At 47.8% G+C, this 25,449-nt stretch overlaps 1 protein-coding gene across 1 annotated transcript in view; it reads left to right on the top strand.

Annotated features, from left to right (window-relative positions):
* The window catches only part of NOS1AP (nitric oxide synthase 1 adaptor protein), a 55,483-nt gene that overhangs the window by 23,468 nt on the left and 6,566 nt on the right, over nucleotides 1-25,449 (top strand). The window contains exons 4-7 of the mRNA XM_060183835.1: nucleotides 11,496-11,643; nucleotides 15,610-15,776; nucleotides 15,992-16,162; nucleotides 21,497-21,662. Coding sequence (XP_060039818.1) covers nucleotides 11,496-11,643; nucleotides 15,610-15,776; nucleotides 15,992-16,162; nucleotides 21,497-21,662 — 652 coding nt within the window. The remainder of the gene's footprint in view (nucleotides 1-11,495; nucleotides 11,644-15,609; nucleotides 15,777-15,991; nucleotides 16,163-21,496; nucleotides 21,663-25,449) is intronic.

Below are 25,449 nucleotides of genomic sequence, written 5' to 3'. Positions count from 1 at the left end.
CTACCAAAGAAAAAGAAAAGGAAAAATGGCCACCAGGAGTGGTGGATTCATCTTGCAGGCATTGAACTCCAGCAATAACCCTTGTGGGGTGTATAGAATGAATGGAAGGAAGGGAAAGAAAAGAATGCCACTGGGAGTAGTGGATTCATCATGCAGGCACTGAGCCTCAGCAATATCCCTGGTGGCAATAAATGTTTTTAAAAATCTGAGATCCTTGAAACTTGAATCTTAAGACAGAATTCACTGAGACCTTAGCTTAGGAGTGAAGGAGAGGGTTAGTCCTCATCACTCCCTGAAAATAAGGGGCTCATGGGTTCTCCATAGTTTTGCTTTTTTCATGTCTTTTGGCCTCAGGAATATACTTTTCCCTCAGGCTTCTCTTCTGTGTTCTCCATGCCTTGCCCTTCAGAGACCCTGACTCTGGGCAGTATGTCTTCCTAGGCCTTTGGCAGGCCTCCTACCTGGGTGGAAACTTTCCAGATGCCTAGACTATAGCTGGTGAGTGGAAGGGCCACTTTCCCAGCCAGGAATTGTTGAGCAGAGCAGGGGTGGGAGCAGGGGCTGTCTGCAGGCTCCCCACACCCTCCTGGCCAGCCTCCCAGAGCCCCCAGTGACTGTGTGGAAAGGCTTCTGCGTGGGGCCGATAGCAGTTATCTCGGGATGGAGTTTAAGTTGGCACATAGGAGGAATTCTTTTGAGGTGAAGGGAGAGGAGTTTGTGCCTTGCAGGGCTGGGTCCTGCCTAGGCAGGCCTGGAGGTGGGAGGTCATCTGGAAGCCAGCAGCCCTGAATGTATGTGTCCTTCTCTCCACTGACCCCCACCACTGTCAGCACACAAAGGACCTCAGGGGAGGAAACTTGCATGCAATCCCTGCTACCCAGGCTGTGTTACTGCACTCACCTCCCAGCCAGTACCCTGGGGTATACCCCCATTCTCACCTGAGTGCTGTCTGAACCTTACAGTCACCCCAGATAAGTGAGTACTTTCTTATCCTTCTTCTTTCCCCCTCCTCCTCTTCATTATCTTTGCTGCCTCTCTTCCTTCTTCCTCTTCCTTCTCCTCTGTTTCTGCTATTGGGATGTATCTCCTTCTCATCCCCTCTTTCCTCCTTTTTTCATTTGATAGGAAAGAGAAAATTTGAGAGAGGTGGGGGTATAGAAAGAGGGAAAGAAAAAGACCCCTGCAGCACTGCTTCACTGCTCATGAAGCCCACCACCTGCAGATGGGGACTGAAGGCTTGAACCAGGGTCTTTGTGCATCGTAACGTGCACATTCAACCATATGCACCACTGCTTGCTTCCCCCTTCTCTTTATTTATGGAGTGCAGATCTTGCCATTTCTTCCTGGTGATAGCCAACTGCTTCCTCTGTCTACAGGGGTCTCTCCTCCTATGGTTGAGAATGAGGGTCAGTTGACTCAGCTTTTTGGGAGGGTTGTTCCTGACACCAATGGGGTTGTCACTCTGGGCCTGTGTTTTCCCTTTGTTCCAATAAGGTCATTCAGGAGCCTTGGAAGGGGTTCTGTGGGTAGAGCACATGCCTTTCATGCACAGGGCCCTGGGTCTGAGCCCCAGCACACAAGGCAGCACCATGGAAAGCATCTTGCTGAGCCAGTGTGGTTTTCTTCTGGGGGCTATTTGTCTAGTGATGGACTGAAAAAAGAAAAAAGAAAAAAGATTCATTTACAAGAGAAAGAGCAAAAGTACTACTGAGCTATGGTATGTGGTGGTATCTGAGATGAAACCTGGGACCTTGTGCTTCCAAGTCCTGTGCTCTGTTGCTGAGCTGTCTTCCCAGCCCTAGCCAATAGGCTTTCAACAGAAGCCATACAAGGAATTGTGGGAAAGTAACACAGGACCTGCTGTCCTTCTGGTCTTCTAGATGGTCTGAATGTTAGACTTATTTTTTGTCAAATAGTATCTAATCTGGAGCTGGGTGGTGACTCATTTAGTAGAGCATGTGCAAGAACCCCAGTTCAAGCCCCCAGTCCCCACTTTCATGAGGGGTGGAGCAGTGCTGCAGGTGTCTCTTCTCTTTGCATCTCTCCCTCTCGTTTAAAAAAAGAAAGATTAGTGCTGTGGGTGGTGGAGTTGTACAAGCACTATGCTCCTGGATAACCCTGGTAGCTAAATAAATAAAATGCTTGCTTTCCCTGCAACTATCCTGAACTCACTTTATGTGAACTACCTTAAAATTAAAAAAAAAATGCTTGTATTTATTAATTTTAGAAAGAGAGAACCAGAATATCACTTTGGCACAGTTGATGTATGGTACTGGTGAGTCACCTTCCTTGCACAATTTTTATTTTATATTTCTTAGAGACAGAGGAAAGGGGGAGGAGAGCAGGAGAATGAGATGCCACAGCACTGCTCCACCAACCTTGGCGCTCCATTATTACTGTCCATGGTGCTGAGAGAGGAGAGACTTCACACAAACACACATACACACACACACACACACACACACACACACACACACACACACACTCCTGCTCTGCCACTCTTAGAACTCTTCTAGCACTGCTCACAGTGCTGCCTTGTGGTGTGGGGGCTCATAGCTAGGACCTTGTGCTTGGGAGGCATGTGCTTTACCTGCTGAGCCTCATTTCCAGAGCCCTAAGTTCTAGAACCAGAGCCAGCACATCTAACTAACCCCTGCTTGGTTGTGAAGAGCCTCCTGTACCCTGAGGGACCCAAGTCTATGATATCCTGGTTTCTTTCCTGATGTCCTGGGATGGCCAGCTGCCTTGACAGTTTGAGAAAAGCCCAGGATGGTAGGGAGTCCTTGGCCCCCCAGGAGCCCCTCCATAGATGCTGAGATTTTAACCTATCTTTCAGCTACCTGGTCCAGAGCTTTGGCTACTAAATCCTGTTATGATATACTCATAGAGACAAGTAGCCATCACACATGACCAAAGGCCTTTTGGAATTTCTGGATGTTGTACACAGTGGGTCACAAATTCTGTGTGGTCAAGAAGAACCCCTGGTATTTGGGATACTGGAGGGATGTCTTTGCACTGCTTAGACAAGTGCTGGAGAGAAGATGGGGGCTTGCCACCCCAGTTACTCCTCCTAGAGGCACAGAGTGATCATTTCCATTTATGAGACCTTCTGTCTCTTGCAGGCCTCTCATGCAGTCTCCTGACCTCTGGTGTGCGGTGCCTGTCACCTGCTTGTCACTTTCCCTAGCTTCAGGCTGACTGGGCTGTCTGCCCTGATTAAGTGTGACTGCCACGGGTTAGTGCACCAGGGCGCAAAGTGTCGGTGATTAACAGGAACCGTAGGGAGCTCTTCTCCATGGCAGCCCTTGAAATCTATCTGGCCTGTATTTACAGCTCAATTGGTCTGGGTTTGGAGACACCCTTTCTTCCTGAAATGCCATCATCATCAGGTTTGGGGCCACAGCTGAGAATGTAAGGGCCTTTGAGAGCTTGTGATGGATTTTGAGTGGATTTCAAATAATCACAATTGTCATGAGAAAAGGAATCTGTCACTTGCCTGGTCTGGCTTAAGATACAAAAGATCACAATTGGGGAAGTGGCTCAACTAGGTGAGCACAGGACTTGCATGCTTGAGGCTGCTGGTATCACATATATTGGAGCAATGCTCTGGGGTTCTCTCACAAAATTCTCTCTGTAATATGAAATAAATTAAAGCAAAGCAAAAAAAAAAAAAAGATATGACAGACAGTCCTGCATTTCCATGTTAGGTTATTTAGAGTACCTTCTTGTTATGGGATATATATTTGTTGGAATACTTCTTTGTCATTAAAAGATGCTATAGGGAGTCGGGTGATAGCACACCCAGTTGAATGCACATGTTACACTGTGCAAGGGCCTGGGTTCACGCCCCCAGCCCCCACCTTCAGGGAGGAAGCTTCATAAGTAGTAAAGCAGTACTTCAAGTGTCTCTCTACCCCTTTCCTCTCAATTTCTGGCTATCTCTATCAAATAAATAAATAAAGATAAAAAAAAAATAGACCAGGAGGTGGTGCAGTGGATAAAGCGTTGGATCTAAGAGCCTGAAGTACTGAGTTCAATCCCCAGGATCACATGTACCAGAGTGCTACTTTGCCATGTGCAAGACCTTGGCTTGAGCGTTGTCCCCACTGCACTGAAGGAAACTTCAGAACTGTGGTCTCTTTCACTCTCTCTGCCTCTCTGTCTCTCTGCTATATCTGAAAATAAATAGGTGACAGAGTGTCTTTTGGTACAGAGTGGATGCAACTAGAGGTGACTATATTAAGTGAAAAAAATAAAGAAGTAAAGGACAACTCCTGAGTGGCTTCACTCATACATGAAATGTAAGTAACTGAAGCCAATTAACTTCCCCCAAAATCACCACCAGCATCATCATCAAACTATTAAATCCTATGAAAACTTTGGTGACTGTCAGAGGGAAGGGAAAATGGGGGGGGGGTGTTAGAGGAGTTTTTTGGGGTAATGGCACTGGAATTTTGGTAGTAGGCATGGTGAGTCATGTACACTCACCACAGGTGAAATTGTACCTCTAAAATCTTATAATACTGTAGTCCAGCATTACAGGGGAAAGATAGGAAGGAGGCTTGAGGTTGGCACAGTGAATAGTGTTGGACTTTCAAGTATAAGGTCATGAGTTTGATTCCTGGCATTGCATGTGCCAGAGTGATTCTTTGGCACTCTCTCTCTCATTGAGAAATAAATCTTTTGAAAGAGAGTTAAAGAAAAAAAAAAAACTAACTTTTTAAAAAGAAAAACTAGGGGGCCATTAAAAAATTTCACGTAGTGTGTTACTTTGCCATGTATGCAACCCAGATTTTGTGCTGTGATCTTTTTCACTCTCTCTTTGCCTGTCTCTAGCTTTAAAAAATAAAGAAAAATGAAGAAATAAGGAAAATCAGGGAGGTGTATTTTTATCAACAATATTGGGGTGCCATTGGGCTAGCAGCCAGAACAGAGAAGTAGTAGTCCTCCCATGTACCTCATTCAGGCCTCTTCATTCCTGGAGGAGTGAGCTCCTACCAGCTTGGAGGCATCATCCAATCTTCTTTTCCTGATGGCTCAAGGCTCATGGCCCAGCAGAAGAGGAGCAGGACACACCTAGCATAGCTGTTGGAAGTTGGAAACTCCTCCATCTCCTGTAGATTTATTTTTTAAAATTTTATTAGTGATTTAATAATTATTAACAAGATTGTAAGATAACACGGGTGAAATTCCATACAGTTCCCACCATCAGAGTTCCATGTCCCATCTCCTCCATTAGCAACTTCCCTATTCTTTGTCCCTTTGGGAGTATGGACCAAAATTCTTTATGGTGTGCAAAAGATAGAAGGTCTGACTTCTGTAATTGCTTCTCTGCTGGACATTGATGGATGTTGGCATTGTGGATTTATTTTTTAACTAGAGCACTGCTCAGCGCTGGCTTATGGTAGAGATTGAACCTGCAACCTTGGAGCCTCACACATGAAAGCTGTTTGCATAACCATTATGCTGTCTCCCTGGCCCTCCTGTGGAGCTTGAAAGTCCCACTCACTCCAGCAAAGCTTCCCTTATGATGAGCACTATTGAGAAGTCCAGGTCCTTGTCCAGGCCCTCTGATATGGTCATGGAGCAGCCTGCTGGACAAAGCCCCAAACCATATGCCCCTCTGGCCTCAGCTTCATAAAGCTTCCTCTAGGGAGAAACCCAACCATGAAGGCACCTCTCACTTCAGCAGTACAGCATCTGTGACTTGCGATTGCTGGTAGGTTGGAATGTCAGTCTTTACCTTAAAGTTTCAAAAGGGAAAAGCATCAAGGAGTGGTACCTGGATCAAATGAGTGACTTTTTCTGCATCTCCTTGGACTTCTGTACTGATCCAGGAGTGACAGCAGAAAAGGCAGTGATTTGCAGGCTGTCCTGAGGGTGTGTGCAATCAAGTGTTAAGGCAGCTCCCTTTCCTTCCTGCTCTCACCCTAGCACCTGCAATTGATCCTCATTTGAGTTTGTCTGTGCTGTTCTCAACTGAGAGCTGCTAGGAACCAGAGCACCCTCCCCAGCATAGAAAAGGCCAGAGCAGCCCCATCCTACTTTGTCTTGATAGCTGAGAGCCCATGGTTGTTTTTCTTGTAGGAAGTAGTTTGGGAGAGTCTAGGTGGTGGCACACCTGGTTGAGTGCACACATTACAGTGCATAAGGACCCAGGCCCAAGTCCCTGGTCCCCACGGAAAGCTTTATAAGCACAGAAGCAGTGCTATAGGTGCCTCTTTGTCTCTCTCCTTCTCTCTCCTTTCCCTCCCAATTTCTCTCTGTCCTATCAAATAAGGGGAAGAGAGAAAGATTGAGGCTACTGGGAACCATGGATTCATGGTACAGGCTCCAAGCCCCAGCAATAACCCTGGTGGCAGTTAAAAAAGAAAAAGAAATAATGCCAGCCAATAGGGCTATAGAATAATCTAGCAATTCTAGAGACCAGCTGACCCTGCAGCTGGAAGAGGCCACCTTCCCAAGGCACCATGCTGCTCTGTATTGCACCTGGCCTCTTTCTCATCTTCATTACTTTTGAATGATGTTTCATTTTTCTTTTTTTTTTTTTTTTTCTGCCAGGGCTATTACTGGGACTCAGTACCTACATGGTGGCCATTTCTTCCCCTTTTTATGGAGAGTGAGAGAGAGAGAGAGAGAAGACACATATAGCACTGCTCCACCTGCAGGTGGAGACCAGGAGCATAAACCCAGGTCCTTGCTCATGGTAATATGTGCACTCTACCAGGTGAGCCACACCACCTACCTCTAGTTTGTTTACTTTTGTAGAGAGAGACTAGAGTAGCATTTGACTCTGATATATAAGATATTGGAGACTCAGGCATGGGAACTGTTTCCTTGGCCCTTCCCTTAGAACTTTGTCTTCCCCAGGCCTGCTGTGGTCATAGGTGTGAGGGACTGGGTGATAGGACTCTGTGGCTGGTTCATCCTCCCCCATAGGTCAGGCACAGTCTTGACTGAGTCCTGGTATGGCGTGGATGTGGATCCCGATTTTCCCAGGCAGCTGGCAGAACCAGTTTCCAGGATTAGCAGCTGGGACGGGTGCAGAAGGTGGGGCAGCCTGGCAGGAGGAGCTGGCAGGGCAGCTCGCTCTACCCTGCAGCTTGACCTCTTTCAGGGAATTTAGCAATGTCTCTCTTCCCCAGTGAGGTCCTTATAGATAATCTTATTTAAAACATGTTTAAAAAGAGATTTATGTGTTGCATGAATATATGCTCTGGCATACATCGTACTGAGGATCCAACCAAGGGCTTCATACATACAAGTCCTGCTCTTGACCTGCTGACCCATATCCTGACTGCTTCATCTCAAGCCTTTTTTTTAGGTAGAGATAGAGGTACATAGAGAAAGAAAGAGACCCCAGCACTGAAGCTCCCTTCAGTACAGGGAGTGCCAGGCTCGAACCTGGGTCGCACATGGCAAAGTTGTGTAGTATCTAAATGAGCTATTGATGGCCAGCCTTCATCTAGAACCTTCTATGAACACTGGGAAATTAAAAGAGGTCCTGGTACATGCAGAGTGCTGCTGAATCACCTTCCTAGTCCAGTGTTTTTTGTTTCTTAAATTATAGATAATTAGAGAGGTAAATGGGGGGCTGAACAGTGGCAAACCCGGCTAAGTGCACATGTATGGAGTACAAGGACCTGCGCAAGGATTTGGGTTCAAGCCCCCTGCTCCCCACCTGCAGGGGGGATGCGTCACAAGCACTGAAGCAGGTCTGAAGGTGTCTTTCTCTCTCCCTCTCTATCTCCCAACTCCTCTCTCAATTTCTCTCTGCCCTACTCAGTAAAATGGAGAAAATGGGCACTAGGAGAGTAGTGGATTTGTAGTGCTGGCACTGAGCCCCAGTGACAACCCTGGGGGCAAAAGAAAAAAAGAAGTAAATGGGGGGCTAGGGGGTGCAGAGGCAGCGAAGTAATGCTTAGCCATCCCTAGATGCCCCTTCAGTGCCATCCATGGTGCTCCCATGTGGTGCTGAGACTCCCACAGTCAGACCTGTACTCTTGAGCCGTCTCCTGGCACTCCTTGTTTTGGGGGTGTTTATTCAGGGTGAAGAACTTCTGTTTTTTTCTGTATAAGAGAAGTTCACAGTAGAATGAAGGGCTTTCTCTACATGTACCACATGGGTTTACCTTACTTTATTTCTAGACCCCAGATACTCTTCAATTGTAACCTTTCTCATTAAGGAGCCCTGGATAGTAGTCCTCAGCTGGGATGCCAGTGCCATCTGGTGGCAGAACATAGCATCTGCCAGGTTTCCTTCACTGCTCTTGAGTTCCTTGGAGATTGATCATGGATGGTCTGTTGTCTCAGACATAGAAGCAGTAACAATTAATGGGTTGGGGGAGCACTTTGGAGGGAGCAAAGCCTGCTTTTCCACTCATGCACCAAGGGTGTGGCTGAAAAACCAAGGTGTTTGCCCCCCCTCCCCCACTGTCAGGGCCTGCTCTCTAAATCTTGCCCCTTTGTGTATTGGGTGTGGATGGGCAGGCTGGAGTGTGCCACACTTTCCTATGCAGGTGGAATAGCCTTGTCTTGGATACTGGGAGCCAGAATGGAAAGAAAAGGTAAGGTCAGAGCCAGTGAAATAGTTCCCTTGGGTAGTGCACTGCACTGTCATGTGTGTGATCCAGGTTCGAGCCTGGCCCCACCACACTGAAGGAAGCTTCAGTGCTGTGATCTCTTTTAATCTCTTTCCTTGTATCTGTCAGAAGAGAGAGAAAGAGGGAGGGAGGGAGGTAGAGAGTGAGAGAGAGAGAGAAGAAGAAGGAGGAGGAGGAAGGAGGAAGAGGAGGAGGAGGGAGGGAGGGAGGGTAAAAAGGGCCAGTGATTAGGAGCAGCGGAAGTTAAGTGCAGAGACTCTTGACTCACAGGGTAGCACCCTATTCCCACCTCCCACCCCCCACCTCCAACACCCCCCCCCCCCCCCCGCCAAGTTGCCCATCTCTTCTTTCTCTCCCTTACCCAGAGATGTTGGGATGCTTTGGGTCAGGGGTCAGACAGGAGCAGTACAGAAGGAACACCCTAACTGAAAAACTATGATAGGCTTCTTCAGAAGCTGGCTTGGGTTAGGAACCCTCTAAAAGCTGAGATAGTCTGAAATCTGAGATGAAATCTGAGATGGTGTGGGCAACAATCAGCTGAGCTGCCTTTTCACCTTGACCTCATGCCTAGGCCTGAAACTTCAAGAAGGAAGACAGAAGAAACCTCTCCCCACCCCCCACTCTAGAGGCAACTACAACAACAGTGATTTTGGGGGGGGGGTCTCAGAGGGAGTTGGATAGCAACTACACAGGTGGGTTCAGACAGGTAGCACCAGAGAAATTGAGTGGAGGTCCGAGTAAGAAAAAGCATTAGCATTAGTGAGTTGTGTGCCTGCTTTCCCCTCCCCCCAGACCTTCCAGGCTTATTGCAAAGCAAGATTCCGCCTTCATGAGTGACAGTACTGCTGAGTTTACATTTAGCTTGTCCTTCACCTCTGCAAGAATATCAGATGGCATCTCTTTGTTTTAAAGAAGAGTATTTATAGAAGGAGGGACTGGAAACTTTGTCACCAGAGTTCTTTGCTGGGGCTTGGTCCCTGCACAACAAATGCACTGCTTCCAGTGGCCATTTCCCCCTTCCTTCTCTCCATCCTTCCTTCCTTTCTTTCATTCTTCCTTCCTTTCTTTTATAGAGACAGAAATTGAGAGGGAAGGATGAGATAGAGAGGGAGAGAGAAAGAGAGATCCCTATAGCACTGCTTCACTGCTTATGAAGCTTTCTCCTCTATAGGTGAGGACCAGGGGTGTGAACCAGAGTTCTTGTACATGACAGCGTGTGTACTCAACTGGGTACACCACCCCCAAGCCCCAAGGTTGGAAACTTCTTTTTTTTGTTTTTATTGTTGTAGCTATTATTGATGTTGTTGTTGCTGGATAGGACAGAGAGAAATGGAGAGAGGAGGGGAAGACAGAGAGGGGGAGAGAAAGACAGACACCTGCAGACCTGCTTCAATGCTTGTGAAGCGATGCCCCCTGCAGGTGGGGAGCTGGAGGCTCGAACCCGGATCCTTATGCTGGTCCTTGCGCTTTGCACCACATGAGCTTAACCCGCTGCTCTACCGCCAGACTCCCGGTTGGAAACTTCTATCTTGTCTGTTTCTTTCCTTTTTTTTCCCTGTTCTTATGGGGTTATATTTTATCCTAATACATTCCTCCAGAAATAACATGTTAGGCATAGTATAGATACAAGCATATTTTAATGTTATAGCTTTTTTCTTCACCTTGGATTTAGTAATACAGGTACTTTTGATATCTTAAAGGAAAATATTTCTATTTGGCATGATTTGGTAGGTTATGGGGGGGTGAACATCAGTATCACTAATTTATATACAAGAAATATTAAGTATTCCCAACCTTCCTTCCAAAAACAACCAACAAGTCATATCAAACAGGGAAGTTCAACTTTCAGATAGTGGAGAAACCATAATAAATAGCAAGATGATATATCCTCATTTATATACCAGAGTTCACTTTTTTGGCATTTAAGTTGCTTTGAATTATTTGCCCTAAAAAACAACATTGTAACAAATATACGAGGTTCAATTTTTATTTACATTTGTGGTTACCATTATAAATACATTTCTATAAGTGGAATAACTAGGTCAAATATCAAGTAAGAGACGTTGGACAGTGGTGCACCTGGTTGGGTGCACACATTACCTAAAGCACAGGGACCCAGTTTTGAGGCCCCACTCCCATCTGCAGGGGGGAAGCTTCAATAGTGGTAAACCAGGTCTACAGGTGTCTCTCTTTCTCCCTTTTAAAAAAAACTTTTATTTATAAAATGGAAATATTGACAAAACTACCGGATAAGAGTGTACAGCTCCACACAATTCCCACCTCCAGAATTCTGTTTCCCAATTCCCTCCATTGACAAAGACCCCGAATCTTCATCTGCAGTATCTTGTCTATTTCTTAAAAGATAGGACATGGGTTTCAGAACAAACAGGATGGAACCTTAAGAGGGAAAAATATAGGAGATCTCAGAACAAAAAGGATAGGGGTATTCTAGGGCCTTAGGCCACTGGCCTTCCTGGATGATGATGCATTTCTGTGCATTTCCTGAGACATACCTTGTAACAGGTTCTAGACTGTTCTCTGTGGAAGGCAAAAAGGGCAGCAGGAATGGGGTGTGAGTGTCTGAGTGGGCTTCTGCTTGTTCTTACCTATATGACAACCATAACTTACTTACTGCTCCTGCAAAACAGAGTGAATGCTATTATTTCTGTCGAGCCCAATTCATCCATGTCAGGGAGCCCTGTCCCTTTAGGGCCAGTGTCACTGTTATCTGGAAGGTTCAAGCTCAGGGACCGCTCTTCACACACTGGACTATTCCGGGTCACCCTGTGCTTTCAGTGGCTGATTTTGTGGGGGTGCTGTCCGCCTGCCTGGTCCCCCAGTCCTTGGAGGAGGGTGTTGAGTCTTCACTGGCTGTCTCCTTTCCTCCCCCAGAGCCAGGCTATGCGGATCGTGCGCACAGTGGGCCAGGCCTTCGAGGTGTGTCACAAGCTGAGCCTGCAGCACACGCAGCAGAATGCGGACGGCCAGGAGGATGGTGGCAGCAGCAGTGAGCAGCACAGCAGCAGCTCCGGAGAGCCAGGTGCATGGCTGCTGGGACATGATGGGCCAGATGATCATGGGGGCAAGAGGCGGGCGTGGGGAGCAATGAGTTACCCATTTACTTCAGTTTTCTATTTCTCCCTAGATTCCAAGTTGTCCTTAAAGAACACATATTCTCTTGGAGTCTATGTTTTTTCTCTTAAAGATGTATCACATGAGGGGCCAGGGACACAACATAATGGTTATGTAAGCAACTTTCTTGCCTGAGGCTCTGTGGTCCCAGGTACAATCCTTGGTGCCACCATAAGTTGGATTTGAGCAATGTTCTTGTTTTAAAAGAAAGAAGTTATATTAGCTGATGAGTGCTCCCCTCCTTTTTTTATTTTTTATTTTTTTTGCCTCCACGGTTATTACTAGAGCTCAGTGACTGTGCTATAAATCCACTGCTCCTGTGGCCATTATTATTATTTTTTTTTTGGATAATACAAAGAAATTGAGAGGGGAGGTGAAGATATACAGAGAGAAAGATAGACACCTACAGACTTGCTTCACCACTTGCAAAGTGCCCCCCCCCACAGGTGGGGAACTGGAGGCTCGAACCAGGATCCTTGCACAGGTCCTTGCGCTTTGTACTATGTGTGTTTAACTTGGTGCACCACTGCCCAGTCCCCATGAGTGCCTTTATCAGCACATTCCTTTTCAGGATTGATCAGTATTCCATTTCCAGGAACTTCATTCATTTTTCCCCTCTTTTAGATAAAGATGGGAGAGAGAAAAGAAGGAGGAGGAGGAGGAGGAGAGAGAAGGAGAGAGGGAGAGAGACCAAGACCACAGCACCAAAGCTTTCTTCAGTGTGGTGGGGGCAGACTCAATCCTGGGTCTCTCAGCCTTCATTCATTTCAAATGAGTTTTCCCCACAACAATGTTGTTTTGATTTGAATGTTTGCATCAGTTACTTTATTGGGGAAACAATGACCCACAAGACTATTGTCACAGATGTCCATACAGCTTTTAGTCTACTCAAGATAGGTGTTAGCACAGCCCCCCCCATACACACATACTTTGACGTCTTCTAAAAATAATGTACCACTGGAATTGGAGACACCAAATCCTCTCTCATTGTTTTGGATTCTTTGGCAACAAATTCTTTTCATAGGAAGGCCTCCCCTTTTCTGTCATTCCTTGAACTTAACCCAAAGATCAATTCTCAGGAGAAAGTTTGAGAGTCATGGGGGGGTCAGAGGGTTTGTGAGTTTTGTAGTGACTTCTAGGTCTTTCTCCCCTGAATTTCATAGTAGTACCTGGGCCCATGTTTTCTTTTGTATCTACCCAGCATTCAGACAATCCACCTTTTGATCTCTGTGCTATGTTTTGCTATCTGTCACCACTCTCCTTTCCCAGAACTGACTTCACTCTCGATGTTTAGTTTTATGTGTTGACTTTATGTGCTTTTGTTTTTTTGTTTGTTTGTTTTTGCCACCAGGGTTATTGCTGATGCTTATTACTACCTACACAATGACTCCATTTTTTTCCTGATAGAAGCAGAGGGAAATAGGGGGAGCTAGAGAAGAAGAGAGAGAGGGAGACACCTGCAGCACTGTCACCACTCATGAACCCCCCACCCCTGCAGATAGGGAAAGGGCACGATCCCAGGCCCTCGTGCCTGGTTATGGGTATACTCTGCTGGGTATGCTTCTGCCTGTCCCCCTTCTCTGTATTGACTGTATGGACTTTAATGGTAGCAGGAAAGGGACTGAACAGTGGTGCACCCAGTAGAGTGTGTGTTACCACATCCAAGGACCCTTACCACATTCAAGGACACAAGCTCCTAGTCCCTACCTGCAGAGAGGAAGCTTTATGAGTGGTGAAGCAGTGTTGCAAGTGTCTCTCTGTCTCCCCCTTCCTTCTAAATTTATTTTTGTCTCTATCCATAATAAAGGTATGAAAAAGAAATAAAAGTAGTAGCAGCAGCTCCTGTATGGGGGCATGTGAGACCCAAAAGCAGGTGAGGTAGGCTGATCTGGCCCCATCACTCCTGGAAGCAGTCCCCTCGTGTTACTGAATGGGAGGGAAGCCTTTGCTTCCTGGACACTGGTCTCATCACCCTCTGATGTGGATAAGCCCCTGGAGGCCATGTCTTCTTACCCCTAAGCTCCCCACAGCATCTGCTGGCTCATCTGATATTCTCTCTGTCAAGTACCTTGAGCCCTCATAATGTGTTTGCCCAGAGTTGGTCTTATGCTATGGACCACCTGTTGAGGCAGCTGGTCTGCTCAGAGTGGTGTGAGTACAGAGACCTCTCAGGTCTGGGCCTGCCCTCCTCTTCCACAGCACTCCCTCTTCCCACCCCAGCTTGCTTTCTCTTTTGTGTCTCTTGGCAGTAGCTATGCCAACCGGTTAGGACTCCAAGAGCATTTCCCGGAAGCGTCCTGCCCCTTGGGGGCAGCAGAGAGCAAGGACAGGCATGGAGCTTTGGGAGAGAATGGAGTTGCCTTTTAAAGCCCAGCTCTCACCAGCTCGGGGAGCTGGGGGTGCAGACTTAGTATCTGTGATGGTGCCAACCCAGCTCTACTCATCAGATCTGACTGCCCACGCCTTTGTTTTTCCTTCACTCCATTCCTTCCACTCTTCCACAGGTGCTTGTCACTATCCTAATGTCAGGTCCTGCTTGGTTGTAACCAAGATAAGGTCCCCGCTGGGCAGGACTTGCACTGAGTAGGGCTGGGGAATACAAACCACTGCCTATTGAGATTTTAATTCATATATTGATTTTTAAAAAGAGTTGTGTATTTACTAGAGAGAGGTGAAGAGAAATACAAAGAGAGAACCAAAGTATCACTCTGGCACATGTAATGCCAGTGATTAAACTCAGGACCTTGTGCTTGAGAGTCCATCTCCCCTACTTCTGCAGACCCCCCCCCCAGAACCTGCTCCTTCCTGGAAAGGGGGACACTTCTCTGCTGGTTTCTTCTGACTTTCCATAACTGTGAAGCTCATCTCTGAGTAGCCCTTTCTCTGACCCCTTCCTGGGACCCCATGGCCTGCCAGAGGGTTGCTGCACAGATTCCCAGCATCTCAGCAGGTCTTGTCTTTTCTTCATTCCTCCTCCACCAGGGATAGTGCTGGAGCTGTGCACCTCCACTTCCTTTTTTTTAAATTTTTTTTGATAGAAGATGAGAGATGGGAGGATGGAGTGAGGGAGTGAGAGACCAAGACCATAGCACCATTCTACCACTCATGCAGGTCCTTTTATGTGGTGGCTGGGGGCTTGAACCCAAGTCCTCATGCCTGGTAAGGTGTACTCTACCAGCTGAGTTAGCACCTGCTCCTCTCCATGCCAGCAGGCTTAGGTCAGACCTGGTCAGACCCGTGGTCCTACCTGTCCCCCAGTTCTCCTCAAAGGATGCTCTTGCCCATGGAATTACCTGATTGAGAGGTCTCAAACTTACCCTGTAAATGTTCTGCTCTCTCTTTCCTTTTCTTCTCTCGTCTTCCTCTTTTTTCTTCTCTGTCTCTTTCTTTCCCACGCTATGGTGACTTCTGTGTTATGGGATTGAGGTTCAGGTCTGGCTAGGAGCTGGGGGGTTGGGGGAAGCAACCCAAAACCTCTGCAATACCAGGGATTGAACTCAGAACCTCATGCTTGAGGGTCCAACACTTTATGTATTGCAACAACCCCTAAGCCACTAAGAATATATCTTGAATTTTTTTTTCTTAGATTTATGTCATTTGTTTCGTCTAGGAGCCAGAGTTTCACCCTTCCCCTCCCATCTAACTTGGCTGTGATGGTGTGGCTGAAAACAGACCCTGGTTGTGGAGTTTCACCTGACTCAACTTTGAGGAGGGTGGCGGGCAATGGAGGCATGGGCCCCAGCTCAGGATCTTTCCTTAAGCTGATTTGAGCAGGAGTGAGAAGGTGACTGTCACCTCTCTCCAAGGTCCACTCCACTTGTTGGCATTGAGTCACTCAGGCTGTCATCATTGCCCTTCTCCACTGTCCCCACAGGCCGCCAGCTCACAGGGGCCGAGCAGGCCTCCCTGGTCACTGCGGAGGAGACAGACATCGACGCTGTGGAGCTCCCTTTGCCTGGGAGCGACGCCCTGGAGTTCAGCCGTGGTGTCACTGACCTGGACGCTGTTGGGAAGGAAGGAGGCTCCTCTGTGGACACCCAGGTCAGTGAGAGGCAGCCTCCAGCTGTATGTCACCTGTCACCTCAGTACATGGGTTGGGGGTCATGTGCAACTGGTTCCTTCCTCTCTGAAGCCCCAGCAAGGCATATCCCCATCTCAGTTGTGTCTCATCATAGCTGTGACATCTCCTGCTCTGGTTTCAGGCCCCACAGGGACCCCCAAGGCCTCACACTGCCCACCCATGCTCTCTCCACCAGGTGCCAGCCCACACCCAGGAGCCTGTACTCAGTGCCTCGCCTCGGATGCTGCTGCCCCCCACAGCCCCCACACAGGCTGCGGGGACCCCACTGTCCAGCCATCACCAGATGCAGCTCTTGCAGCAGCTCCTGCGGCAGCAGCAGCAACAGACTCAAGTGGCCGTGGCCCAGGTTCTCTCTGCCTCCTGCCTCCTTCACCGGCTCTACCCGCTCGGGCCGGCCGCACCCTCCCCAGCCCGGGGCTCAGGGCAGGTCTAAGACCTTGGGAACACCGGGGCACTCCTGTGTGGGGTCACTGCTTGAGGGGCACGCGGGGACAGCAGGGAGGGTAGGGATGTGCTCTGGGTGCCCGGAGTTCCCGCTGGGCTGGGCTTGGCTGGCTTGGCTGGATGTCCTGAGTTCAAGGTGCTGCCCTGCACCCTGCCTTCCCTGCCTTCTCTTCCTGGGGCTGGGGGCAGGGTGCCTCTGAGTCAGGACAGCGGGGACTTGGTAGTGTCACCTGTCAAAGAGCTGCCTGACCCTCAGAATCTGTTCTCTTCTGCTGCACTGCCCATTATAATAGCTAGCAGGGCTTGGGGGACTCATTTGTGCTACAGTAAGAATCAGGTTAGGTCTCCAGAGAAAGATGTGCTTGAGCCCCCCCCCCCAAAAAAAAAGTTTAGGGAGCTGATGCTTTGGGGGGGGGCTGGCTTCCTCCCTGCTTTTATGAAGGATCTTCTGCTTACTTTCTTGGAGGGATACTATTTCTCCTGCAATCATTGGGGAGCAGGAATAGCACCCAGTTTCTATCTTGCAAAGACTGAGTCCTGAGGGAGGGGTCAGTTGGGGCCTCTAGGATTTGGATTGCAAGGGTGCTAGTCAGGATTATAGTTTAGGGGGTTGGGCTTGCAAAGCCAGTTGACCAAATGCCCTCTGAGGGTCTGTTTCCTGATGATGAGAAACAGGCTGCACCCCAACTCTTAGATGTCCCTTCCATTTCACAGCCCTGGGAAGCTTCTGGAAACCTGTTTTGGGTTTTCTTGTTCACCATGTGGGTCTGGGAGGCAACAACTTCATGGAGGTGCCTCCCACAGTTGGGGTTCATGAAGCTGGAATGGGGGGGCTGCTGCCAAGGGATTGGAACACTTTACAAACTCTTGAGCTGATGCTGGAGATTTGCAGGTGTCCCCAAAATACGCAGAGGAGGGGTGTCACTCATGTCCCCTCTATTCAAGTGTCCCCAGAACCCTTTCTCTAACACCCATACAAAGTGGCCACAGTCCCATGATCCCCCCAAGGTTGCCCTTAAGCACTAGCCCCTTCTTTCCTCATCTATTGTCTACTCTGCTTCCCCCCTATCTATTGCCAAGTGGTGATTTGTGGAACTATGACAAGCAACAAGGAGAGGGCTGAGTGCCCCTGAACCCCAGACCCATGTTTGTTCTAGGGTGCCAGTTGTTCCCCCTCCAAAAAAAAAAAAAAAAAATAGCTTCTGGCTCAGAGCCAGCTCCTGTCTGATTGGGGCACCATTGTCCTTTATCCATTTTTATCCCCATTGAGGACAAGAGGAAAAGCTGTTGACTTCCCAGGTCTCTAGGCACCTGAGAGTTTTCAGAACACCCCCTCTGCCTTCTGGTGGTAGTGGTAGGGATTCTTGACCTGTCTGCACCATTTTTGTTGCCCCCCAAGTGGGTGTAGTCAGATGGAACCCCAGATGTCCCCTAGTTATATCAGCACTTCTCCTTCCATTTTTCCCTTCAGAGGAATGCTCAGCTCTCTTGTTGTGGTGCTGAGGATTTAACCCAGGAGCTTTGGTGCCTCAGGCATGAGTCTTTTTGCATCACCACAATGGTATCTCCTCAGCTCTCTTCCTTCCATTCTGTCACATCCAGAATAGCTGAGGTCCAGTCTTTTTAGCGACTCTTCAGGACAGGATCAATTATAGGCACTAAACAGAGGTTGTCCCCATCTTGCTGCCTCTATCAGTCTCTATTGCTGCCAGCGTTCTGTCTGTCCTCATCAGTCCCCCAGAGCTCTAGCTGACCATCATGGGACAGGCAGGAGGGAGGGAGGGAGAGAAAGAGAGAGAGAGAGAGAATGAATGAATCCCTCTGCTCCTGGGAGCTCTGAGGGTAAAAGGTACCTTTTCAGGGTTCCAGGCTGCCTCTTTTCCTGTCACCTTCTCGGCCCCCCCTCTGCTCACCAAGTCTGAACTCTCCCCCATTGTATTCATTTTGAACTTGACCTGTAAACTCCTAGGCCCAGAGAGTGCCCACTCCCAACTTGAGCCATTCTGGGGTGGCCCTCATGTAAAGTGATTCTGAGGCCCTCTGACCTCTCCCCCTACCAGCATGAGGTCTGCCTGGCTGCCTGCTTCCTGCCTTGGGTGGGGGTGGGGAGTGAGTTCAAACGTGAGTGAGGGGTATGGTCATGCCTCGCAGTGGAGCTGGGCTATCGCTGTATCTGCATGGCCCTGGCTGGGCCCACAATCTCCAGACCCTGCTGAGTCAGCTGCCCACCCATCCTGGCTGGCAAGGACAGTACTGGCATCACTGAGAGTTTTCTCCTGCTATTATATTACCTTGTGTGCTTATTCAGAAACAAGTGGCCAGCTGATGCTAATGCTTTGCAGTCTGTGTGTGCTAGAAAGTTCTAGAGCAGTGCTAGAGATGCACCTTCCCTCCCCCTGGCCTTAGTATTAGCTTCTGTGTGGTGGTTTCGCACAGCCTAGCCCCCTGGGCACACCCCATTCCCCCTCTCTCACTCCCCACCCTAGCATGGGAGCTCTCTGCCCACCTCTGCTCCTGTGTTGGGTGTGGGGGCAACTCGCTCTGGTTCTCTCCACTGCCACCTCCACGTGCCTGCTGCACTCTCACTGCAGCCTGGCCATGCCACTACTTCTCCAGGAAGATCTGGCACCCAGGCAAGTAGGCCTCAGGGCGGCAGGCAGTGGGGGGGACATAGCAGAGTTGGTTGAGGCTGGGCTTCACACATTCAGTGGGGCATTAAGGGCATTGTGTGGTGACCAGTAGGCAGGCTGGGTGGGTGGGCACTACACCAACAGTGTGACCAGAATAGCTGTCAACCAAGGGAGCAGCACTCTGAGGAGACACCAACTTCTTGAACCTTTCCAGAAAGGAATATGGTCTACCTGTGTGAAGGGCACTTCTTTTTCTTTAATATGAGTGCTGAGTACAGGTGCCTTTCCCATTTGGTGGGGAGGGGTCAATTTTGCCTCCCCCCAAGGATGATGGAGGGAGAGAGCCCATGGCACTAGCGCAAACAGTATATAGGCCAAGGCTGGAAATAGGCCCACCTCTTTCAGCACTGTAAGACCAGACTCATGTAGATGAGGGACAAGGACAAATGTGGCCACCTGTCTCAACTTGGTATGGGAGGTCCATCTCCCAAGAACAGAGGTGTCTGCAGGGACAGAAAGACACCCTAGTGCTGACTGGGACAGTGTGTCTTTGTGTCCCCAAGGTTTGAACACACATAGAGTGTTCTAACTCTGTGTCTGAAAAGCTGGTATTCTTGTCTAACATTGGATGAGGTGTGCTCAGGTGCTAGAACATGTTCTAATGGGACCTGGTGCTGTTGGAGGCAATGGTATCCAAGGTTTCTTGGATAGGTGGATGATGTAGGATGGATGGTTGGATGGTGGATATAATGGGTATGTGTATAGGTGGATGGATAGATGGATGATGGGTAGATGGATAGGTGGATATTGAATGGATAGATGAATAAGTATATGGGTGGTAGAAATAATGAGTATGTAAACAAATGGAAGGGTAGATGAGTGATAAATGGATGGATAAGTAAATTAATAATTGATGTAATGGTAGTATGGGTGTATTGATGGATTGATGAGTCAGTGGATGAGTGGAGAATGGTTGGATGAATAGATAAATTGATGGATTGGTAAATGAGTGGATGGACTATGGAAATAATGGGTATTGGTGTGTGGCTGGGTAGGTGAACTGGACTACCTACATAGAGGAGCAGCCAACATATTTGGCTTGTCCCCCCCCCCAACGTCTACATTAGGGAAATCTCATTTGTCCCCCACTAGAGTTCTCTGACCTTACGTTGAGGTTCCTATGAACATCCCCTGAGCCAGCCCTTCTGACTGAGAACTGGGGTACACAAAACAGGAAAAAGTTAATTCCCAGTGTACACCAAGGACTACCAGCTATGCACTGTACTCATTCTCCAGAGCCCTGTTCCCTGAACACCTTCAGATATGGGTTGCAAGCAGCTGAGAGCCCCAGGTCCAAGGCTGCATGTGGTGGTGACAGATCACTGTGTCCCACACCTCTTCCTTGTGCTACTGTTTGGCTCCAAAGAAAATGAAAAGTGGGTCACTAGGGTCTCATCCTTGGACTTTGGAGCTGGAACAAGTGATGTTGCCGGCAGGTGGGAAGATAAGGTGTCCCTGCCAATCCTAGGCATTTATCCTGTTACTCACAACCCTGAGAATTTGGAGGACCTGGGGTGAAACAGTGGGGAACCACACATGGTTAGTGATCATGTTCACAACGATGGCTTCAAATGGGCAGAGGCCAAGGCAAGGTCAGCACCTAAGACAGGGACAGCTGCCTGGGACTTGTACAAGAACCACAGCCACAGATGCCCATGATTCAGTTTCATTCAGGGTTCTGAGACACCTAGCCCATCTCCTCCACTCCAGTACAACCCCACACTTAATCATATACTTCAAACACCCCCACAGGGCCTCAAGTTTGTGGGGTGCCCAGTTCTCAGCTGCTTTGCCCTGAGGATTGAGGGGCACCGTCTCCCCCATGGAGAAGGGCTGAATCCTCGGTCCCAGGATTGCCCGAGGAACAGATATGAGCCAGCAAGTGCTGGAACCTCCTGCCCATCCCCCACCCCAGGGAATGGGGTGTAGTGTTGGGAGCCTTGGAACAGTGGAAAAAAAACAAAAAAGCTTGTCTGGGAAGGGGCTAGCCTGAAGATGTGAGGACATGAACTTTGTTCCTAACTCTCCCTCCTTGTTGCAGAAGGACTCTGTTTCTATAGTGTAGGGAATAAGGAAGGGAGAGAAGGGTTGTGGGGAAGGGGGAAGGTTGCTTTAATGCTATTTTCAGCCAGTTGAGTATATCCAGTTGCACTTCTGATTTATAAGAGACCAGATGGAAAAAAGCACCCCCCTGAACATGACCGAGGTGTGGTGGGTGCCACAGGGGTGCTACTGATGGAGCCGGGGGGAGGGGGTTAGACTGGGAAATGGGGGACAGGAGTCTATAGGCTGGGGGAGGAGTGGCTGGGGATTCAGGGACTGGGTCTGGAGGGGTTGGGGCTATAGGTGGGGGGGCCTGAGGTGGGGCTGGGGTACAGGGGTTTAGAGACTGGGGGCCAAGGGGCTAGGGTTGTGGGGTCCGGGAACAGTCCCCTAGGTGGGACCCAAATGCCTTTTCATGCTGGCGGGAGTTAGCAAGTCGACTTGGGTGGGGCTGCAGTCCTGACCACACTCACTCCCTTGTCCCTGTGTCTCTGCTCCCACAGGTGCACCTGCTAAAGGACCAGCTGGCGGCAGAGGCAGCGGCGCGGCTGGAGGCACAGGCGCGTGTGCACCAGCTCCTGCTGCAGAATAAGGACATGCTGCAGCACATCTCTGTGCTGGTCCGCCAGGTGCAGGAGTTGGAGCTGAAGCTGTCAGGACAGAATACCAGTAAGCCCACCCTCTACCAGCAGGGGGTGCTCTCTGCTCCCCAAACTCCCCAAACCTCTGCCCTGCCCAGGCTCCCCTGACCCAGAGACATTCTGAACACTGAGGCAGGGCCTGTGGCTACCGCTGTTAGGGTCAGTACCTGGAACTACCTCTAGACTGACTTGGGATATTCTAGAAGGTGATACATCTCAATGTCTCACCTGAGAGCTTGTCCCAGGGCAACAAAGGTCCCCCCAACCATGAGCCTGTTCTAGGGAGTAGGGGGAAGGGGTCCTAGCTGGTTCAAGTGAGATCTGTGTAGTTGACCTGCCTGACAGATGAGACAAGGGCAGGCTGAGTGAGATGATGATATTCACTGAGTTACCCAAGCTATAGTCCATCCCCCTCACCAGTCTTTTTTTTTTTTATTTTCCTTTATTTATTACTTTGTATATTTTTTATTGCCACCAGAGTTGTTACTAGGGCTCAGTGTCTGCACAATGAACCCACTGCTTGTAGTGGCCTTTTTATTTATTTTTCTTTTTTTTTCTTTCCCTGATAGAGAGAAATAGAAAGGGGAGATATAGTGGGAGAAAGATATCTGCAGTACTGCTCCACCACTAGTAAAGCTTCCCCCCGTAGGTGGGGGCTGGAGGCTTCAACCTAGATCCTTGCACAGAAACCTATGTACCCTACAGGGTGTTCTACTGCCCAGCCCCTGTCCTTTTTTAAAAAAAAATTTACTGGAGAGGGTGGGGGGCATGTGATGCCAGTGATCGAACTCAGGACCTCACATTTGAGAGTCCAGTGCTTTATCCACTGTGTCACCTGCCAGGAGGTCACCTCATGACTTTCAGTGCTAGACACACTGGCTATGAGTGACCCCAGAAGTACTGACTCAGATTCAAGCAGTCAGAGGTTCTTTCAAGTGAAGCAGAGGGTAGGTTTAGGGACCAGATGGCTTTCCTCTCTGTGAACCTCTCTGTCTCCCACTTAGTTTCTCTAGCCCATTTTGTGGGTGCAGTGTGGCATGGGTTTCTTTTTTTTTAATTTATTTCTTTATTGGGGAATTAATGTTTTACATTCAACAGTAAATACAATAGTTTGTACATGCATAACATTCCCCAGTTTCCCATTTAACAATACAACCCCCACTATGTCATTTAGCATCCTTCATGGATCTGTATTCTCCCCACCCACCCACCCCAGAGTCTTTTACTTGGGTGCAATATGCCAATTCCATTTCAGGTTCTACTTGTGTTTTCTTTTCTGATCTTATTTTTCAACTTCTGCCTGAGAGTGAGATCATCCCATATTCATCCTTCTGTTTCTGACTTATTTCACTCAACATGATTTTTTCAAGGTCCATCCAAGATCAGCTGAAAATGGTGAAGTCACCATTTTTTACAGCTGAGTAGTATTCCACTGTGTATATATACCACAACTTGCTCAGCCACTCATCTGTTGTTGGACACCTGGGTTGCTTACAGATTTTGGCTATTACAAATTGTGCTGCCAAGAACATATGTGTACACAGATCTTTTTGGATGGATGTGTTGGGTTCCTTAGGATATATCCCCAGGGGAGGAATTGCAAGATCATAGGGTAGATCCATTTCTAGCCTTCTGAGAGTTCTCCAGACTGTTCTCCACAGAGGTTGGACCAATTGACATTCCCACCAGCAGTGCAGGAGGGTTCCTTTGACCCCACACCCTCTCCAGCATTTGCTGCTGTTACCTTTTCTGATGTATGACATTCTCACAGGAGTGAAGTGATATCTCATTGTTGTCTTGATTTTGCATTTCTCTGACAATCAGAGACTTGGAGCACTTTTTAATGTGTTTCTCGGCCTTTTGGATATCTTCTGTGGTGAATATTCTGTCCAAGTCCTCCCCCCATTTTTGGATGGGGTTATTTGTTGTCTTGTTGTTGAGTCTGGCAAGCTCTTTATATATGTTGGTTATTAAACTCTTATCTGATGTATGACATGTAAAGATCTTCTCCCATTCTGTGAGGGGTCTCTTGGTTTGGGTAGTGGTTTCTCTTGCTGTGAAGAAGCTTTTTAATTTGATGTAGTCCCATAGGTTTATACTTGCTTTAGTCTTCTTTGTAATTGGATTCGTTTCATTGAAAATGTCTTTAAAATTTATGCAGAAAAAAGTTCTGCCAATATTTTCCTCTAAGTATCTGATAGTTTGTGGTCTAACATCCAAGTCCTTGATCCACTTGGAATTTACTTTTGTATTTGGTGAAATACAGTGATTCAGTTTCATTCTTCTGCACGTTTCAGTCCATTGTTTCCAACACCATTTGTTGAAGAGACTCTGCTTTCCCCATGTAATAGTCTGGGCCCCTTTGTCAAAGATTAGATATCCATAGGTGTGGGGCCTCATTTCTGGACTCTCAATTCTATTCCACTGGTCAGTGTGTCTATTCATGTTCCAGTACCAAGCAGTTTTGATGACAATGGCCCTATAATACAGTTTGAGATCTGGGAGTGTGATGCCTCATGTTCTGTTCTTTTTTCTCAAGATTGTTTTGGCAATTCTAGGTCTTTTCTGGTTCCAGATAAACATTTGTAGCATTTTTTCTATTCTCCTAAAAAATGTGCTTGGGATCTTGATGGGGATAGCATTAAATTTGTAGATGGCTCTGGGTAATATATTCATTTTGATGATGTTAATTCTTCCAACCCATGAGCATGAAATATCTTTCCACTTCTTTGTGTCTTTTTCAGTTTCTTTGAGTAGTGACTCATAATTTTCAGTATACAAGTCTTTCACTTCTTTGGTTAGGTTTACTCCTAGATATTTTATTGTTTTTGTTGCTATAGTAAAAGGAATTGATTTCTGGATTTCAATTTCTTCTAACTTAGTGTTTGCATAGAGGAATGCCACTGACTTTTGAATGTTAATTTTGTAGCCTGACACCTTACTGTATTGCCTGATGATTTCCAAAAGCTTCTTGCTGGATTCCTCAGGTTTTTCCATGTATACTATCATGTCATCTGCAAATAAGGAGAGTTTGACTTCTTCTCTTCCAATCTGTATCCCTTTATTTTTTTTTTAATTTTATTTATTTATTCCCTTTTGTTGCCCTTGTTGTTTTACTGTTGTAGTTATTATTGATGTCATTGTTGTTGGATAGGACAGAGAGAAATGGAGAGAGGAGGGAAAGACAGAGAGGGGGAGAGAAAGACAGACACCTGCAGACCTGCTTCACCACCTGTGAAGGGACCTGCCTGCAGGTGGGGAGTCGGGGGCCGAACCGGGATTCTGACACCGGTCCTTGAGCTTAACGCCACCTGTGCTTAACCCGCTGCGCTACAGCCCGACTCCCTCTGTATCCCTTTAATTTCTTGTTCCTGCCTGATTGCTATGGCAAGAACTTCCAACACTATGTTGAATAGTAATGGTGATAGTGGGCAGCCCTGTCTAGTACCTGATCTGAGGGGAAATGCTTCCAGTTTTTCACCATTGAATGTGATGTTGGCTGTAGGTTTGCTATATATAGACTCCACTATCTTCAGGAATTTTCCATCTATTCCCATTTTTTGTAGTGTTTTGATCATGAAGGGATGTTGTATTTTGTCAAAGGCTTTCTCTGCATCTATTGATATGACCATGTGGTTTTTGGTCTTGCTTTTGTTGATGTGGTAGATCACATTGATTGATTTATGTATATTAAACCAACCTTGCATCCCTGGGATAAACCCCACTTGGTCATGATGAACAGTCTTTTTGATATACTGCTGTATCCGGTTGGCTAGAATTTTGTTCAATATTTTCGCATCTATGTTCATCAGAGA

Source organism: Erinaceus europaeus, unplaced genomic scaffold (assembly GCF_950295315.1).
Source record: "Erinaceus europaeus unplaced genomic scaffold, mEriEur2.1 scaffold_317, whole genome shotgun sequence".
Taxonomy (NCBI): Eukaryota; Metazoa; Chordata; class Mammalia; order Eulipotyphla; family Erinaceidae; genus Erinaceus; species Erinaceus europaeus.
The sequence above is the reverse complement of the archived record's forward strand: the minus strand, read 5'-3'. Positions and strand labels throughout refer to the sequence as shown.